This window comes from Gordionus sp. m RMFG-2023, chromosome 4 (assembly GCF_954871325.1).
Source record: "Gordionus sp. m RMFG-2023 chromosome 4, tfGorSpeb1-WG-v2, whole genome shotgun sequence".
Lineage (NCBI taxonomy): Eukaryota > Metazoa > Nematomorpha > Gordioida > Chordodea > Parachordodidae > Gordionus > Gordionus sp. m RMFG-2023.
The window spans coordinates 16,680,252-16,697,045 of NC_088778.1; the positions used below are offsets into that span (position 1 = coordinate 16,680,252).

The 16,794-nt window shown below is 27.2% G+C and overlaps 2 protein-coding genes and 1 long non-coding RNA gene across 3 annotated transcripts; 2 read left to right on the forward strand and 1 right to left on the reverse strand.

The window, feature by feature from the left end:
- Positions 1-7,584: 7,584 nt before the first annotated feature.
- Positions 7,585-8,600, reverse strand: LOC135928329 (uncharacterized). The gene is made up of 3 exons (XR_010572291.1): positions 8,445-8,600; positions 8,125-8,201; positions 7,585-7,680 (listed from the first exon to the last, which is right to left on the reverse strand). It is a non-coding gene; the product is annotated as an uncharacterized LOC135928329 (long non-coding RNA).
- A 553-nt stretch (positions 8,601-9,153) lies between these two features.
- Positions 9,154-10,915, forward strand: LOC135928677 (uncharacterized). Its single transcript, XM_065465133.1, has 2 exons — positions 9,154-9,238; positions 9,279-10,915. Exons 1-2 carry the CDS (start codon positions 9,208-9,210, stop codon positions 10,913-10,915), a joined length of 1,668 nt encoding a protein of 555 aa, XP_065321205.1. The 5' UTR covers positions 9,154-9,207.
- A 130-nt stretch (positions 10,916-11,045) lies between these two features.
- LOC135928003 (uncharacterized) lies at positions 11,046-12,455 on the forward strand. The gene is made up of 7 exons (XM_065464308.1): positions 11,046-11,154; positions 11,195-11,284; positions 11,328-11,447; positions 11,485-11,565; positions 11,611-11,655; positions 11,703-11,892; positions 11,939-12,455. The coding sequence occupies exons 1-7, from the start codon at positions 11,073-11,075 to the stop codon at positions 12,282-12,284; spliced, it is 954 nt and encodes a 317-aa protein (XP_065320380.1). The 5' UTR covers positions 11,046-11,072; the 3' UTR covers positions 12,285-12,455.
- The last annotated feature ends 4,339 nt before the right edge of the window (positions 12,456-16,794 follow it).

Below are 16,794 nucleotides of genomic sequence, written 5' to 3' on the forward strand. Positions count from 1 at the left end.
TTTAATTTAATATAATAAATAAAATAAATCTATACCTTGAGCAGAAGTAAGCATGATTTCTGCATCTTCTTGAAGAAAGATGGTTTTGGCTGAAAGAACGTCCTTGGAGAAAAAGTAAAAATATTATTTTATCTCATTTTATTTCTCTTTTTCATATCATATATATATAACATTTTTACAAACTAAAATTAGAATATAATATTAAAAGGTTAACTTATAAAATAGAAGTATAACTAAAATAAAAATATAATTAGGTGATACGTGATATAGAACGTTTTCGCCCTCTAGTTGTGGATACAACAGAGCTACGTTAGGCTTTCAACATAACCCTGAATTCATAGTGAAGAGCTATTGCGATTGCAATTTCGCCGCGATATCGCAGCGACCGATCAGCTGGATCGATCGCAGCGATTTTCATTATAGTGCAGTGCAAAGCGTTATTAATTCAAAATGGTATCCATCCTCAAATTATTATTTTTTTACAAAATGATCTTGAAGAAGAGAAGATACTATTTTTTAATAAAACAAAAGAGGGCGAATTTTATGTCCTCTTTCCTAAACTATTAAAAAATGAGCCTAAATTTTTCAACTATATGAGAATGACTAAAGTAATTTTATTTTATCTATAATTCATTTTAATTTAGGAAACCTTTTATTATATACTCAAACTTGTAAAACCTTTATTACATACCAAATGTACCAATTTTATAAAACATCCTATAAGAGTTGAAGAAAAGCTCATGGTTTGTTTAGGGTAAAAATAAAGCAATTTATTATTTAAATATATTTTTTATTTAGGTATATTTAGCAACATAAGATTCATATAGTATTAAATCAACACTGCTATTCTGATTCATTCCATGATTATACTTATATTTATATAAAAATCCTATATTATAGATTTTTATAAATTAAATAATATCTTATTTTGTATGTTATATAAATATCTTGTTTTGTATTTTATATAAATACCTTGTTTTGTATTTTATATATATTATAATAAAAATAAAGTTATTATTAATATAGTTTCAAATAACAAAAATATATTCAAAATAATTTTAATCAAATCTTTTATAATATCAAGTATTCTAGTTGTTACTTCTTTTTTTTCCTGATTGGTACAATCATAAATATCTTGTTTTGTATTTTATATATATTATAATAAAAAATAAAGTTATTATTAATATAGTCTAAACTCATAAAATATATATGTAGGAATATGTCACAAAAAAGCTATATAGTTGTTCTAAATTCATCTATTGAAAATATTTTTATAAAGCAAGTTAACATAAATTACCAATGTCATTAAACTTTCTCTAAGATAAAGATCATTCATTAGAAATTATATATATTTAGACATTATTAATTACCAAACTCAGTACAAGGCTTTAAAGGACTTTTGGGAATAATTATATCATTCAATGTATTTCACAAAATGTTTATTTCAAATAATATAAATACATACAAAATATATATTTCAAATAACAAAAATATATACAAAATAATTTTAATCAATAATCTTTTATAATATCAAGTATTTTATTTGTTATTTCTTTTTTTTCCTCTTTGGTACAATCATTTAATTTTTCTTTTAACATTAAACATATTGCATGTTCTGTTGATTTATTTTTAAGCATTTCCAAGGTTATTTATGCTTTATCTGCTTCTTATTTTCATTAATTTCCTATAGTCATCTATTTAAAATTTATCAATAAATCAAAAAATATAAATTACCCATATCATTGTTCTTTCTCTTAGGACATTTATAATTATAACTAGGTGACCCAACACAAGACATAGATTCTCTATAAAAGATAATATAAATTTTTAGATATTAATTACCAGAATCATTACTAAGATTTAGTGCTGCAAAATCTTTGAGAATAAATATATCATCTGATATATTCTCACTATCAACGAGATCACTTAAATAATAAATATATTTTATCAATTAAAATGCTATATTACATTCATGTATACCTCCTTTTATTTCATTAAATATATCATTTGCATCTATAAAAGCTATTTTATCTATTTTCTAAAAAAATTTAAATTTAAATCATAATTTTAACTTGATCCTTTGGTTTTATATCATCAAAAAAGGTTGTCATTGAATTCATTTCAATTAATAAAAAATTAGCGCTAAATTTAAAAGTAGCGCAAAATCAAAAATTTTAAGCTATATTCACCAAAATCTGTATTTAACGAAGCACTATTTCAAAATCTCGCGATAAACACAAAATGATTTGTGTTTTGAAAAAATCGCGGCGATTTGCTTTCGCGTATCAAATCGCGCGATCGGTAACTATGAATGCGATATCATATTTACTGCATTTTGTATTTATCGCATCTAAATCGCACTCGCAATCGCGCCACTATGAATTCAGGGTAATCCATCTGACTGGACAAATTAAAATGGGGATAAAAATGAGGAGCCCTTCACACGTTTGTGGACAAGCCGCACGTACTTGTACGCGTAAAAGTCCAATGACTATTACTTAAACGTCTATGGGCTGATGAGGAATGGACAAAAATAAGCACAGCCCACACCTATAAGATGCTTATATACATAATAAATTATAAAGGCAAAAGGGGACCTAACTTTAATCACACGGTCATAAGGCATAAGATGGGAAATTTGATAGCAAATAATAGATGAAAAGGAAAAAAGTTCAATACAGAATGAGAAGAGAGAAAAGGCAGCGAAAGTAAAATAAAGGAAGATAAAACAAAAGTAAAAATAACCTGTGCCAAGGAGGAGTTTATGGGAGATTCAAATAATTTGATTTGATCCTCAGAATAAACAGAATTAAATGAATGCGCGTTACATAGATTAAAACATAATACTATTCAATAACCAAATATATAATGTTTTAATTTATTAATTCCTATAATATAACATTCTCCCTCTTCTAAAAAAGCCTTCCCATAATTTCATCTAAGCAGTCATAGAGAGCTTGTCGTCCAAATGGTTTATCGTTTTGGTTGCCAATGTTGCATAAGTCACATCTTAATCGTTGGCTTGTCCAAATCGTTTACTGTGTTTGTTGGTTTGTTTAAATTGAGTTTGCACGTTAGTTTGTTTAAATCGTAAGCTTGTTATCCTTATCTAAAGTTGTCTTTATAAATCGTGAATTTGTCATGTAGCTTGCTTGTAACTCAGTCGTTATTATTATCAATTCTCAAAATTGTTATCATCATCAGTCAGTCAAATATAATTAGAAATAATAATTCATCAAGTTGGATATAAAACAATGATATATATAACTATAGATTGACGATCATGCATAAAAAAACGTCCACCTATTGAAATCAGCTGTAGCGCCATTTTGTAGCTTGTACGTTGATCAAATGCCTCAATAATGATAATAATTTTTAAAAATTTAACAATTTTACTAATAATTTTTAATGTAATTATGTAAAATAATCAAATGAATCCTAACCTCAACTGATCTTCAATTAAATTACATGGGTATTCTCTAAAATAAAAAAACTCAACATTTAATCCAATAGTAGTACATAATATCATTAAATTACTTTCACCCAGAAATTATTCAGAAACATAGATTGCTACAACATCACTGAAACAAAAATCACCAAAATTATACCCATACAAAATATTCCATACTTATATCTAATACACCCTCAAATATTCAACCAAATAAGGTCCACTGCCTATATATAATTGCCAAAAAAACTTATCACACAGATTCCTTTGACTCAGTCAAGAAAATACATCTTTCAATCATAGTTTTAAGTTAATTTATCTATTTGATTAATATTATTATAAAAATAAATTTATTTTTAAACATTCCTCAATTATTTAACCCCCAATCATTTATTAGAATATCTAATTTATTTTATACATATTAATTGCAAATATCAAAATCATTTATATTTTTATATATATTTGTTAATTTTTTTAATAAAATTAGTTTTTATAATTTTATCAAATTCACTTGATGTTTCATTAAAAATCTTATTATCCACTTATTGTTCATTTATGGAATCCTTATTATTAAATATAATAATATTTTATGATTCATATCTTATTAATAAATAAAAATGATGTACTTATATTTATTGTAGTTGCTGGTACTTTTAATTTTAGGTAAGTAATTTATACCTTAAAATAATAATCAAAATTTATACAAAAAAAGAGATCTGTATAGATATAATTAAATAAAATCTACAATACTCTAAAAGTAGATGAGGATTAATTAATTATGTTAAGAAAATAAGATTTTATAAAAAAATATCATGTCAATTAAAAATTATTTTGGATTATGTGTTCTAGATGAAATAAGTTAAACTATCTTAAAAGATGGGTTGAGAGCTCATCTTACTTAATTTTTATTGTAATAATCATTTATAATTTTTTTTGTTTTAATTATTTCATCTTAATTATAAATGACAAATGAAAACATCTTTTATTTTTTTTTCAATAAAAACATAGTGTAATAATAACATTTTTTGCATGAGTTTAAATTATTATATAAATCATTTAAATAAGGTTTATACAATAAATATATAAAAATATAGAGTACACTTTAAAAAACAAAATGTATTTTTAACAATGTGATGATTCACATTCATATTATCTTTGATTATAAACATTCATCCTTTTTGATTCTATCATCACCTATAAAAAATAAAATATATTTACATTAGCATAGATTATATATAATATCATAATTTTTATAATATGTCTTATATAAGGCCTGTTCTTTATACAATATAATTTTTAAAAAATAAAAGAAGATATAAATATTAATTTACATGACTTATTGATTATTAAATTGTATTGCTTTTATAAGATTTTGCCTCATACCAGTTCTCAATTCCTGGTTTCTCAAGTCAGCAAAATGAAAAAATCTAATATTTAAATATCTTTAAAAAAATAGTATAAAACTAATAAATGATTACCTTTGAACAATTAATTTTACAAGAATTTGAAAATGGCTGTAACCAATCTCATGTTCATTAATATGTTCAGTAAGATCAATAAAAATATTTGTACCAATTATTGTGGAAAAAACCAACACTTCCATTTTTTTAATAATATTTTTACGTTTAATATCATTTTGATAAGTTCTAAATGAACTTTCACAAATTCGGCATAATATAGACATACTAGATGAAGGAATCACTAACCCCCCATTATTTTTAAAATTTATGAGCATATTATTTATATTATTATCAATATATGAATCACTGACCATTGCATTAATGCAAACATCACATCGTACCTTTTTTTCTTTAATAAGTTGTTGTACTATATATCCCGAAATATAAGTTGTTACATTATCTAAATATAATGATAATTTTGGGATATGAGGATTTGTTTGGCTAAAATAATAAGATAATGCCTGGGGTATTATTGGATTTGAAATAGTTTTGATAGAATTAAAATCATCGTCATGATTATTTTGAAAATTTGAACATATTAATTGAGTATTATCTAAGGAAATGCAATTTCCTGTAATTGTAGCATCCAATTTTGCCATTAAAGAAATGCGAACAGCAGATCGAACCTGATATGCTGATGGATTATCATTAAACACCTCTGCTACGAATACTACAAAAATATAATTCTAGGTGGTCTTGAGAGGTTTTATATGTTAAAAAGAACCTTAAAAAATTGTTATATTATAGCTTTATGAATAACTCTTGTTATAAATTAAATATAATACTTCATTTTTGGGGTTTCCCCAGTTAATAATTCCTTCCCCATTTCCAGGATGCTTTTCATAGAAAGAATTAACCCTTCTACACATGTTTTTTTATTAGACTTATAGACATAAGTTCCATTTGTTAACTTGAGTGATTTTAAAGTTTTAATGCACTTGTCAAAATGATTTTCATAATCTGCAATTGTATTATTATATAAAGGGGCTTTATATCCTTTACCAAGACAATTTCTTGTATTAAGATAATCAAACATTCTATAAGTTATTCATAAATTTATATCATAATTTTTATTTTACTGATCTATCATCAATATAAAATTAATTGTACCATCACAATTTTCAAATCCAGGAATCTCCTGATGCTGGGCAAAAAGAAGGCTATTTGCAACAGATGCACTAAAAACTTGAACAGCAAGTTTTACCTTAAAAAATATTTAATAATTATATATTTATTATCAAACTTTCATTTTTTGTTTTTGGAAAGCAATATGTGCTTTGCGCAATTTATTTGCAGCACGTAAACCTTCGCACTCCTGCAATTTGTGTAAATTTTGTATATGCTTCCAATCTATTAACTATAAATACAAAATAAATATTTAACCAAATTTAGCTAGCTACCTCTCCATTTGATTCATTTATTAAAATTTCCTCCTCCGCTAATAGATTTCTAAGTAATTTGAGCATATGACAAACATCTAGTAACATGTATATTTTTTCTGATTCATAAAATTCCAGCTCAATATATGGAATGATATTATCAGGATCCATACTAACACCAAGCAGTTTGCTCATTTTTTTATTAACAGCACAACCATCACATACTATGGCCTTACAGATAACTCCTGTTTCATTTATATTGAACAATGCAACTCTCACTAAATTAGCTAGGATATCTGAATTCATTTGTGAAACTAGAAAATAGGCTATTGGCATTTTCCAGCTGCTATTAAGACATGTAGCCATAAGAAACAGTGCCTTTGTTGCTTCTGGACAAGATTTATCTTCCTTTGTTGATTTTGTCCCATCACCTAAATCAACATAACCATGATATTCTGCTTTGTGGGGGTCATAATCTATTTGTGTTTTAATATGCATTTCATCAAGGCTAAGTACACAATATAACTGCTTTTCTGATTTTTTTTGGTAGCTTTTAATTTGGGTAAATGAAATAGAAAGGAAACCTTTATTTAATTTAATTTATTTTTTTTAAAATTATTATAATAAACCTGGCATGATTTCAATCTTGCTACTCCATGCCCTTAATGTGGATTCCGAAGGCATACAAAAGTGTGATTTGAGATATCTGTAAGCCTTAGGTGAATAAAAATGCATAGTCAATGCAAATTGACGGAATTCACTTGTATATATTTTTTTTGTGGGTTTGAGATGCCTCCACTGTGTATATGTGTTTTAAGGAATATAGCAGATGTCCCTGTAAAGTGCCTGTCTATAATATTTTCGACATCATCTGATAACAAATTTTCATCTTTTAGTGAAGTGATTATTGTTTGTAAATTGATTATTTTATTTTTTCCTCTTTTTGAGCTCCTATAATAAGCATGTGCTCTTTTTTTTAAGCGTTTAATTATAGCCTCTTGGTAAATAATTTTTCTTTTTAATGTTTCATATGTCGCGGAATAATTATGATCATTTGTTATATGTATAATTGGATCTTTTTCATATAATATATCACTTTTTAATGGTGTTTGTATATTTGAATAAACATTCGTTATCTAAAAAGTATATATTTTAAAATATTGTTTTAACTATGTAATGATATTGTTAACATACATCATGAAGTGGCTTAGATATACTAAATATCGATGGAATAGAATCTTCCTTCAATAAAATCTTTCCAGATATAGTTTGAATGAAACAAGTATTTTTAAAATGCCTGCCACAAATAATACTATATTTATTAGGCATAAAATTTTTTCTATTTATAGCATGTAACCATTTTTCCAATAATTCTTTGGATTTTAATGGAAATCTATATTTAAAAATAGGTGAATAATAATGAGTAAAATATAAGATATATTTATGACATTGATACAAAGATAGATAGTATATAACAATCAATATTAATATCAGATCAGTTATTAGTAATATAGTATTGAATCAGTGAAAATTTGTTGATTGGCAGAGCCTCTATTAATATATATATGGTTTACATATTTCTTACAAATATTTAAAAATGAAACTGTATCATAGTAAATATGTATTTTAAAAATGGCTAACTTAATATTTTATCCAGAAAAATATTTAGGCAAAGTTCAAAATAGAAATCTTATCAACTCAAGAGGAAGAAGCATTATTTGTCCTAGCAGTAAAAATGAGAAAACTTTATATTTTTACTAAATAAGGATTTTTTTTCAATGTTTGTAGCTTATTAATGCTTTATGTAATAAATGCATATAAAAAATAATATATATACTTATGATAAGAAATATGTGTATTAGATTCCATTTTATTTGTTTTATTACAATTATGAACACAGCACACTCCCATTATCTAAATAAAATAATAAATGATAGTGATATTAAAAGATCTGTTTTGCATGTATCCTAAGATGCATTAACATAAGATTTATAAATCCGTGCAGAATTAAGTTAAACTATATTTTAAAAAATTAAAAGGTGGGTTAGTCTTAGATTCATTTTTTAAATATAATCACCTAGTCCACATTCATAAAAAAAGTCTTATGAAAATTTAAGAATAAAAGATACTATAAAATATTATATCATAAATCGAAACCTTTAAAACTAAATTATCGTAGTAGACTTGTTTTCTATATATTAATATTTCTTGCTGACAAATAATGGATAACCAAACTACAAAATGGCGCTACAGCTGATTACAATGTGTGGACACTTTTAGGCCGTGACTAGAGCTAGCACCCGTGATATTTAGTAAAATATACTAAAGCTAACACCATGATAATTAATAACATTTTATCACGTGACAATTCATTTTCATATGATAACCCGCTTAATTTAAAAATATTTTAATGTTTCTATTTTTTGAATTAGACAAAGTTAGTAATAATTTTTGTAAATTGATTAATTAAATATTAAAATTTTATTTATAGATATGCCTATAGATGTATAGAACCTCCATAGTCCATACAAGCAATTCAAATTCGGAATTAGACAAAGTTACTAATAATTTTTGTAAATTGATTAATTAAATATTAAAATTTTATTTACAGATGATACATTTAGGAGCAATATTTTCATCATATGATTCACTTAGTAGCATTATTAAAGAATATGAGCAGTCATGCCTAGTTAATTTATATATTGCAAGGTCTACATTGTTAAAAGCTCCCCATCCTGAAGAGCTCATAAATCTTTTTAAATATCAAAAGGTTTATTATTCTTGTAAATATGGGGGATCCATACAAAAAAATCGCTCAAAAAATATAAGGAATACTTCAACATTTCGTAAAATGTGCTCTTTTAAATTTACAGTGTGTCTAAAATACAAAGATACTACCCACTTCCTACAAATTGTGACTATGGTCAATAAACATACAAACCATGATTTAGGTAAAATTTTACATAATAAATTTATAATAATCATAATTAGATAAAAATACATTTGAATCTCTTCCTAAACAAAGAGTACTTTCTCTTGAAGAGAGAGAATCAGTTGAAAAGTACTTAAACTTAAAAGCTAACAAGCTAAAAATACAAGAATCCATGCTTAAATTAGGAAAAAATATCACCCTTAAAGATATTCACAATTTACAAACTAATATTAATAAATCAAAGTGTAATGATTTAGCCAGCATTTTCCAGCTGCTTAAAGGAAATAAAGGATCTATTGTTGAGGTCACTGAAGAAAATGATATTCTATTAGGAATTTTTTTTCAAGATGAGATGATGCAACATAATCTCAAAAGATATCCAGAGGTTATGTTTGTGGATGCAACCTACAAGCTAAATAATTATGGGATGCCTCTCTTCATTACCTTAATAATTGATGGAAATGGTGAATCACAAATAGTGTCACTTTGGCTTGTACAAAGTGAAAGCTATAAATGTGTAAAAAAAATGTGTGATATTATGAAATATCATAATAATAATTTAACAAAGCTTGAAGTTATTGTGGCTGATAAAGATATGGCAGATAGAAGTGCCTTCTATGAAAGTTTCCCAGCAGTAAATATTCACATATGTATTTTTCATGCTTTGAGGATATTTAAAAGAGAGATTACAGCTGAAAAGAGAAAAATTACTACATCTGAAGTTAAAACAGTGCTGGAAATACTAGGAAAAATGGTATACAGTAAGACTGAAGATGTATACAATTATCTTTACGAGAAACTTATAGATTTAAAATTGCCCTTAGTTTCTTTGTATTTTAATACACATTGGCACTTTATTAGAAAAGAATGGGTGATATATTGGAGAAATGAGTCACCACATCTGCTCAATTTTACTAACAATCGTTTAGAATCTCTTAATCAAAAAATTAAAAGAGTTGTAAATAAATATTCTCCTTTAAATGATCTTTTTTCAGATTTATCAACAGTAGTTAGTTCTCAAGCCTTTGAAAGGCATCACAGAAATATAATGTGTATTGAGAGGCTACCATGTGTCACCTACGCATGTTATACTCCAGAAAATTTGTATTCAATTCTTTTAACACCATATGCCTTTAAAATTATTTTAAATGAAATCTCATTTCATAATCAAATACATCTATTAAATATTGATACTATTTTAAACCATGCGTTGGTCTGTGAAAAGGGTGTAGAATTTAAAATTACACTAAAATCATGTGCATGTGGCTTTTTGACTTGCATAAAGCTGCCTTGTCGCCACATATTAGCACTTCATGCTGCCTTAAAATTGGATATTTATCTTAATCATCTCTGTGGAGAGAGGTGGACTAAAAAATATACACAGGATAGCTCAATATTGTCACCTGAAGATTCTTCTCTGTCTCAGTCATATTTAAACATTTCCCAACATCATGATTTTCCATGCACAAAAAATTTGTCAACCAATGAAAAATTTAAACAAGTTCAAAGAATATTGATGCCCTTTTCAAGTTTAACATCTCAGCTTCCTCAAGAAATTTTTGATGTATTTATCGAAAAACTAAAAAAACTTGATAGTATAGTTCAAGCTAGAAAATATTTTGATATCATTGAAGTGAATCAAAGTATATTTCCCAATCCCATAGTTATTCCAAAGATAAACATTATACAAGGTTAGATTATATTTTATATAAATAAATTTTTAAATATGGGATATAGATACAAATGTAATAATCCCTATCATAAAATCAATATCAATTATTCCTAAGACTGAGAAAATTGTAGATATTGATGAAACTCTCCAAAAATTAAAAAGTATCAAACTACCACTCAAAATGAAAAAAAAAGGTAGATCCAGAAAATCTGATTTATCAGTAATAGGAATTTCAAATAAAAAGGGGAAATTATCATCATCAAGTAACATAATTAAATTTTATATAATAAATTCAAATTATAGATAAGATATTACCAATTAAAATGGGCATCCACTCACAACCAAATTTAACACTTGTCGAAAACCCAAAATTGAGCTCTATTTTATCATCAAGTTACAAAATTAAATTTTATATATAATAAATTAATAATTCTAGACAGCAAAATAATATTACCTATCAAAATGGGCCTATACTCACAACCAAATAAGACTTTTGTTAAAAATGCAATGACAAAAGATACTAACAATATACCCCAAACCTTAAAATTTACTCTTAGTTTGTTGTAATATACAAAATTATTTTATTTATTTAGTAAATAAAGCACATTCTAATACCAATCAAAAGGGTTGTATTCCATTTTTAGAAAATTACCTACCTAGACCAAATGTGATATGTATGATTATGAGATTTTATATTCTATTATAAAATTAAATTTTAGTGGATCAAATTGCACATAAATATAGACCTCTCAAAACTTCATTCAGTACTTTTAAATTTATAATGTGACAATAATGATTTTAACTTTTTTAGAAAAAATTCAATCTACACAAGATCCAATATTCATTTTTCAGCCAACAACATCGGAATGGAAAAAATATCATTCTGAAATTTTAGGCCTAACCTTAAATGCACCTCAAAATTCTCAAAATTTAACATCCACAAACTTAGGGGATCCCGATAAGGTCGACCAAGTCCTAGGTGATGGAAATTGTTTATTCAGGTATTTTATATTATCACTTAAATTATCTTACTAATTCTTATTATAGATGTATTAGCAAGGAGATTAGCAATAATGAGGAATATCATGAGATGATCAGGATGGCTATTATTTCTTTTATGATGCAACATTCCAACTACTTTTCTGGATTTATAGGGATAAAAACTACTGATTACATTGTGAAGAATAAAATGGGCTGCAGTGGCACATGGGCAACAGATGTGGAAATTGCATGTGTCTCAACATTGCTTCAAACAAGAGTGTTTGTTTTTTATAATGACAAATGGCTTGCCTTTGACCCTTTATTTATTATTCCTGAAATAAAAAAATTTTTCTGTTGCATTTATATAAAGAATAAAAATTATCATTATAATTTAGTTTTGTCCTGTAAATGATATATTTATATATATAACCATTTTATGAGAATATTTTTTTTAGTCTTATTTTTTTACTATAAAAGTTTTAGTTATCTATTTATATTTATACACAAAAGTAATTTTTATATTTTTTTTTACTATAAATACATCTTTATAAATATTTAGTCTATATACACAAATAAAAGTACATTATTATACACTATTTGAAGTTATTTTTTTTAGCCAATATACTAATACATATTCTCCAATACAAATAAATAGCAAGAAATATATTTAACAAAAAAGATATATACCTTTTAGATTTTATCTTTTATTTGCTTATCATTTAAAATTAAGTTATGTAAATTAAAATAATAGAAAAATTAGCAGAACCATCTTGTCAGTTTATAAATGTGTAAAATACTTAGAAAAATTTTATTTTTGGGTATTGGTCTCTGATAAAAATTGTAAATATCATTATTGGTTGTATGGCTTAAAACTTTTTATATTAAAACAAATTAAGAAAATAAGCAAAAAAATGTTTTGGTTCTTTTTATATTTAAATTTTAAGTTTGGGACAAAACAATTAGAGTATGAAAAAAATGGGCTATGATTGAGCTAAAAAAAATTAGGCCAGATTGGTTACATTCTTTTAAATTAACATGATAAAATTCAAAATTTATTACAAATTGTTTATATTTTATTGGCACATATAAATATTTTACAATAAATGGTTATTGTAACTATATATAAATGAACAATCTTTTGTGAATTTGAATTGCTTCTATGGAGGTTCTATTTATAAGCATATCTATAAATAAAATTTTAATATTTTATAAATATTTTACAATCAATGGTTATTGTAACTATATATAAATGAACAATCTTTTGTGAATTTGAATTGCTTGTATGGAGGTTCTATACATTTATAAGAATAATAAACCTTTTGATATTTAAAAAGATTTATGAGCTCTTCAGGATGGGAGTTTAATGTAGACCTTGCAACATATAAATTAACTAGGCATGACTGCTCATATTCTTTAATAATGCTACTAAGTGAATCACATGATGAAAATATTGCTCCTAAATGTATCATCTGTAAATACGTGATACGTGATAAAAGCGTTTTCGCCCTCTGGTTGTGGATACAACAGAGCTACGCTAGGTTTTCCTCAAAAATCCATCAAACTGGATAGTTAATTTAGGGGAGGAAAAAAAAAAATGAGGAGCCCTTCACACGTTTGTGGGCAAGCCGCACGTACTTGTACGCGCAACAGTCCGGGAACTGTCGCTTAAACGTCTATAGGCTAATCAACAAAAGAGATGGGCAAAAACAAAAGCCTATACCCATGAACTGCCTAAATAATTTAATTACTTTAAGGGTGGGTGGTGGCCAATTTTAAGTTTAAACATCTAATGTAAGCCTTGGTAGTTACTAACAAATAATTGAGAATGTGTTCATATCAATTGAGATTAGAATTTATTCATGAAAATAAGGAAAAGCTAAAATGGGTTTACCACAAATTGTTTAAAAGGTGAAAAATCCAGTGAATAGGCAAAAACTAGTCAGTAATCGGTTTATGACTATCCAGCAAACGAACACCACACAACAAACGGTTATTTTTCCTTTTTCCAGAGAAACAAAATACTCTATGGAGTGATAGATAGATTATATAGCGAAAAAGGTCTTTGATAATGATAAAGATATGAGAGAAAGGAAACTATGACGCAGAAATAGGAGCCAGCTCCGTAAGTTTTAGGAAATTGAAAAGTAATTGTTGGCCAGGATTAACAAAGGCATTTTGGCTTGATTGTTATATGATAGTCTATCATTCACGGAAAACTCTACCAGCAAAACATATTTACAAACCTCGCCACCCCCCTGTCGACTGATTTCTCCATAAATGAAGTAACAAGCGAACAAAGACTAATGAAAAAAAAACACTAAGAGAAAGCAAAAGCTCCAGGGCCAGATAATATCACAGCAGAAAAACCAAAAAATAAATAGCATCTATAACAATATCGCTACCTATTTGCCCTCATTTAATAGAAATATGGGAGAGCAGAACTACTGCAGTGGGATGAAATCAAAAATCCTACCTAAGTAACTACCCAAAAACTAAGACCACAAGAAAATTAAGACTTATTGAGCTATAGCCATCACATCCTATAGCATGGAAAAAGCATAACACCCACACCAAAAATACATAAGTATATACAGACCAAGAAAAGAAAATACTGGATCCAAAATTAATTTAGAAAAATAATCATGCAGAAAAACTAAGTACAAAACCCCTTCTGCTTTACATTTGTGAATTATAACAGAGCTATTGATAATGTTAACCATGCAGTTTTTTCAGAAAATAAGATAAATAAAAGCTGAAGTCAGTGAAGTAAGTAATTCACAGAATAGGTGAAAGACAAAAAATCAAGAGGTAAAATTTAGAGATGAAGAAATTAAATAACCTGAAAAATACAGAAAATAAATTATGGGAGGTTTAGGTAATTCGATTTAATTTTTAGTAGTTTTTTTATAGATTTTTTGTTTTTATTTAGCCTTAGGAATTGCTTCAAATTTAAGTTTAGATCCATTATGTCCTTCAAGGCTCTGTAGAACCATAATGTCTTATATTTGCAATATGTTTTCCCATTAAAGGAGTATAACCAATTAATGGCATCAATAACAAGGCTATTGTTACTATGATTTCTTAAAATATGGGCAAAGAAAGTAAGACGTTTCTTTTTTAAAGATACGTGAACCTGGGTATGGTTAGACTTCTTCCAAAGATTTTCATTTGAGATAATATTTGGATAGAAGATTCCATTTATTATTCTAAGGCATTTATTTACAAACGTTTGTAATTTCCTAGTTTCGGTCTTGGTAATCTCCCATGTATCACCGCCATAAAAGAGAATCGGGATGATGGTTGAGTTAAAAATACAGAGTCTTGTGAAAACGGATATCTCTCTAGCTTTCCACAGTTTAAAAAATTTATAAAAAGCCGCCCTAGCATTTTGTAAACGAATTTTTAGTTCTTCTTTACAACTACCTTTATTGTCAATGGTTACACCTAGATATTTAAAAGAATCTACCACCTTAACCAACTTTCCCCCCACCACCAAATTATTCAGAAGAGGCGCCTGGGACGAGGGCATTATCACTGTTTTATCAAAGTTAATGTCCAAGCCAACCTTAAGACTAAAGGAGTTTAATATAGCGATCAAATTTTGGGTTTCTTCCAAACTTTTTGTTATCAAAACTATGTCGTCAGCATAAGATATCACCCTATTTTCCAAGAAAAAAGACTGACTGGAACTTAATTCTAAGAGATTCGCAGTAGCCAGCGTATCTACTATGATTTTATTCATAAGTATATTAAACAAAAGCGGGGAAAGAACACATCCTTGTTTTACCCCTTTTTTTGTCCTAAAAGATGGAGAAACCTTATTATAAATTTTTAAGGAGGCAAAAAGACTACTATAATGTGTTTTAAGGATCCTTATAATATTAGAGTCAATGCCATATTCGGTTAAAATCTTCCAAAGCTCATCATGGTTAACATTATCAAAAGCACGTTTAAAGTCGATAAAAATAAAGTAAAAAGGTAATTTATACTTCTGACATTTCTGCATTATAATCTTTAAAGCTAATATTGGTTCGTTTATATTTCTACCTGGACGGTAAGCACAAATATACTTAGACAAAAGGTTTGGTGTAGAGGAAAGAATGCGATTTTTTAAAAGAACCATAAAAACTTTTGATGCAATAGACGTGAGAGCGATGGCTCTATAATCCTTGAATTTAGATGGATTTGGAATTTTCGGGAAGTTGCAAAAGATAGTCTTATTCCAATCCGCTGGCATCATCCCAGTCAACCATATCTTGTTAAACAAAGGAAGTAAGAACCGAGAGATCGTTAAGGGAGCTGCTTTCAGATGTTCTCCCGTAATGTTATCTGTACCCGGAGATTTATTATTCCTAAGCTTCTTAATGGCAGCCACAATTTCCGCCGATGAAAAGTTTGCATCCAATTGTCCCCCATTTTGACTAGTGGATGGGATTAAGGTAGGCCTCCTAGAATCAAAGACTCCCATATAGTGGTCAAGCCATAACGCTATCTGTTCGTCAGGGTCAGTAATTAACCTATTATTATCCAGTCTTATAGTTGGAAGTGTCTTGAACACTTTGGCTTTACAAAAATAATTTAGTTTCTTGTAGGCGTCGAAAGTTCTATTTTCCCTCATATCCCTGTCTATCTCAAAAGCCTTTTTAGCAATAAAGATCCTTCTATCTCTCCTTAGGAGTCTATGAATTGAGGTCCATAAGTGACCATCGCGCTCACCTCGTAACTTGAGTTGAGCTATCATGCGAGTGGTGTCATCGGATAGCCATTCCTGTCTCGGTGGAGAAATGTTGATGTTAGGGAGATGATTGTAGGCATCAAACAAGTTGTTTTTGAAAGACGCCCAACATTCTTCGACAGATTGAGACTCCGACGAGGATAAGAAAGTTGCCTCTCTATCATTTAAGAATAGATCAAGCTGTAGC

What these genes read in the sequence shown, in the direction of transcription:
- LOC135928677 (XM_065465133.1), top strand. Translation starts at nt 9,208, where the DNA reads ATGGTCAATAAACATACAAACCATGATTTAG. An exon ending in ACATACAAACCATGATTTAG is followed by an intron (nt 9,239 to 9,278) that starts GTAAAATTTTAC and finishes AATCATAATTAG; the next exon opens with ATAAAAATACATTTGAATCT.
- LOC135928003 (XM_065464308.1), top strand. Translation starts at nt 11,073, where the DNA reads ATGAAAAAAAAAGGTAGATCCAGAAAATCTGATTTATCAGTAATAGGA. An exon ending in GAGCTCTATTTTATCATCAA is followed by an intron (nt 11,285 to 11,327) that starts GTTACAAAATTA and finishes TAATAATTCTAG; the next exon opens with ACAGCAAAATAATATTACCT. An exon ending in ACCTAGACCAAATGTGATAT is followed by an intron (nt 11,566 to 11,610) that starts GTATGATTATGA and finishes ATTAAATTTTAG; the next exon opens with TGGATCAAATTGCACATAAA.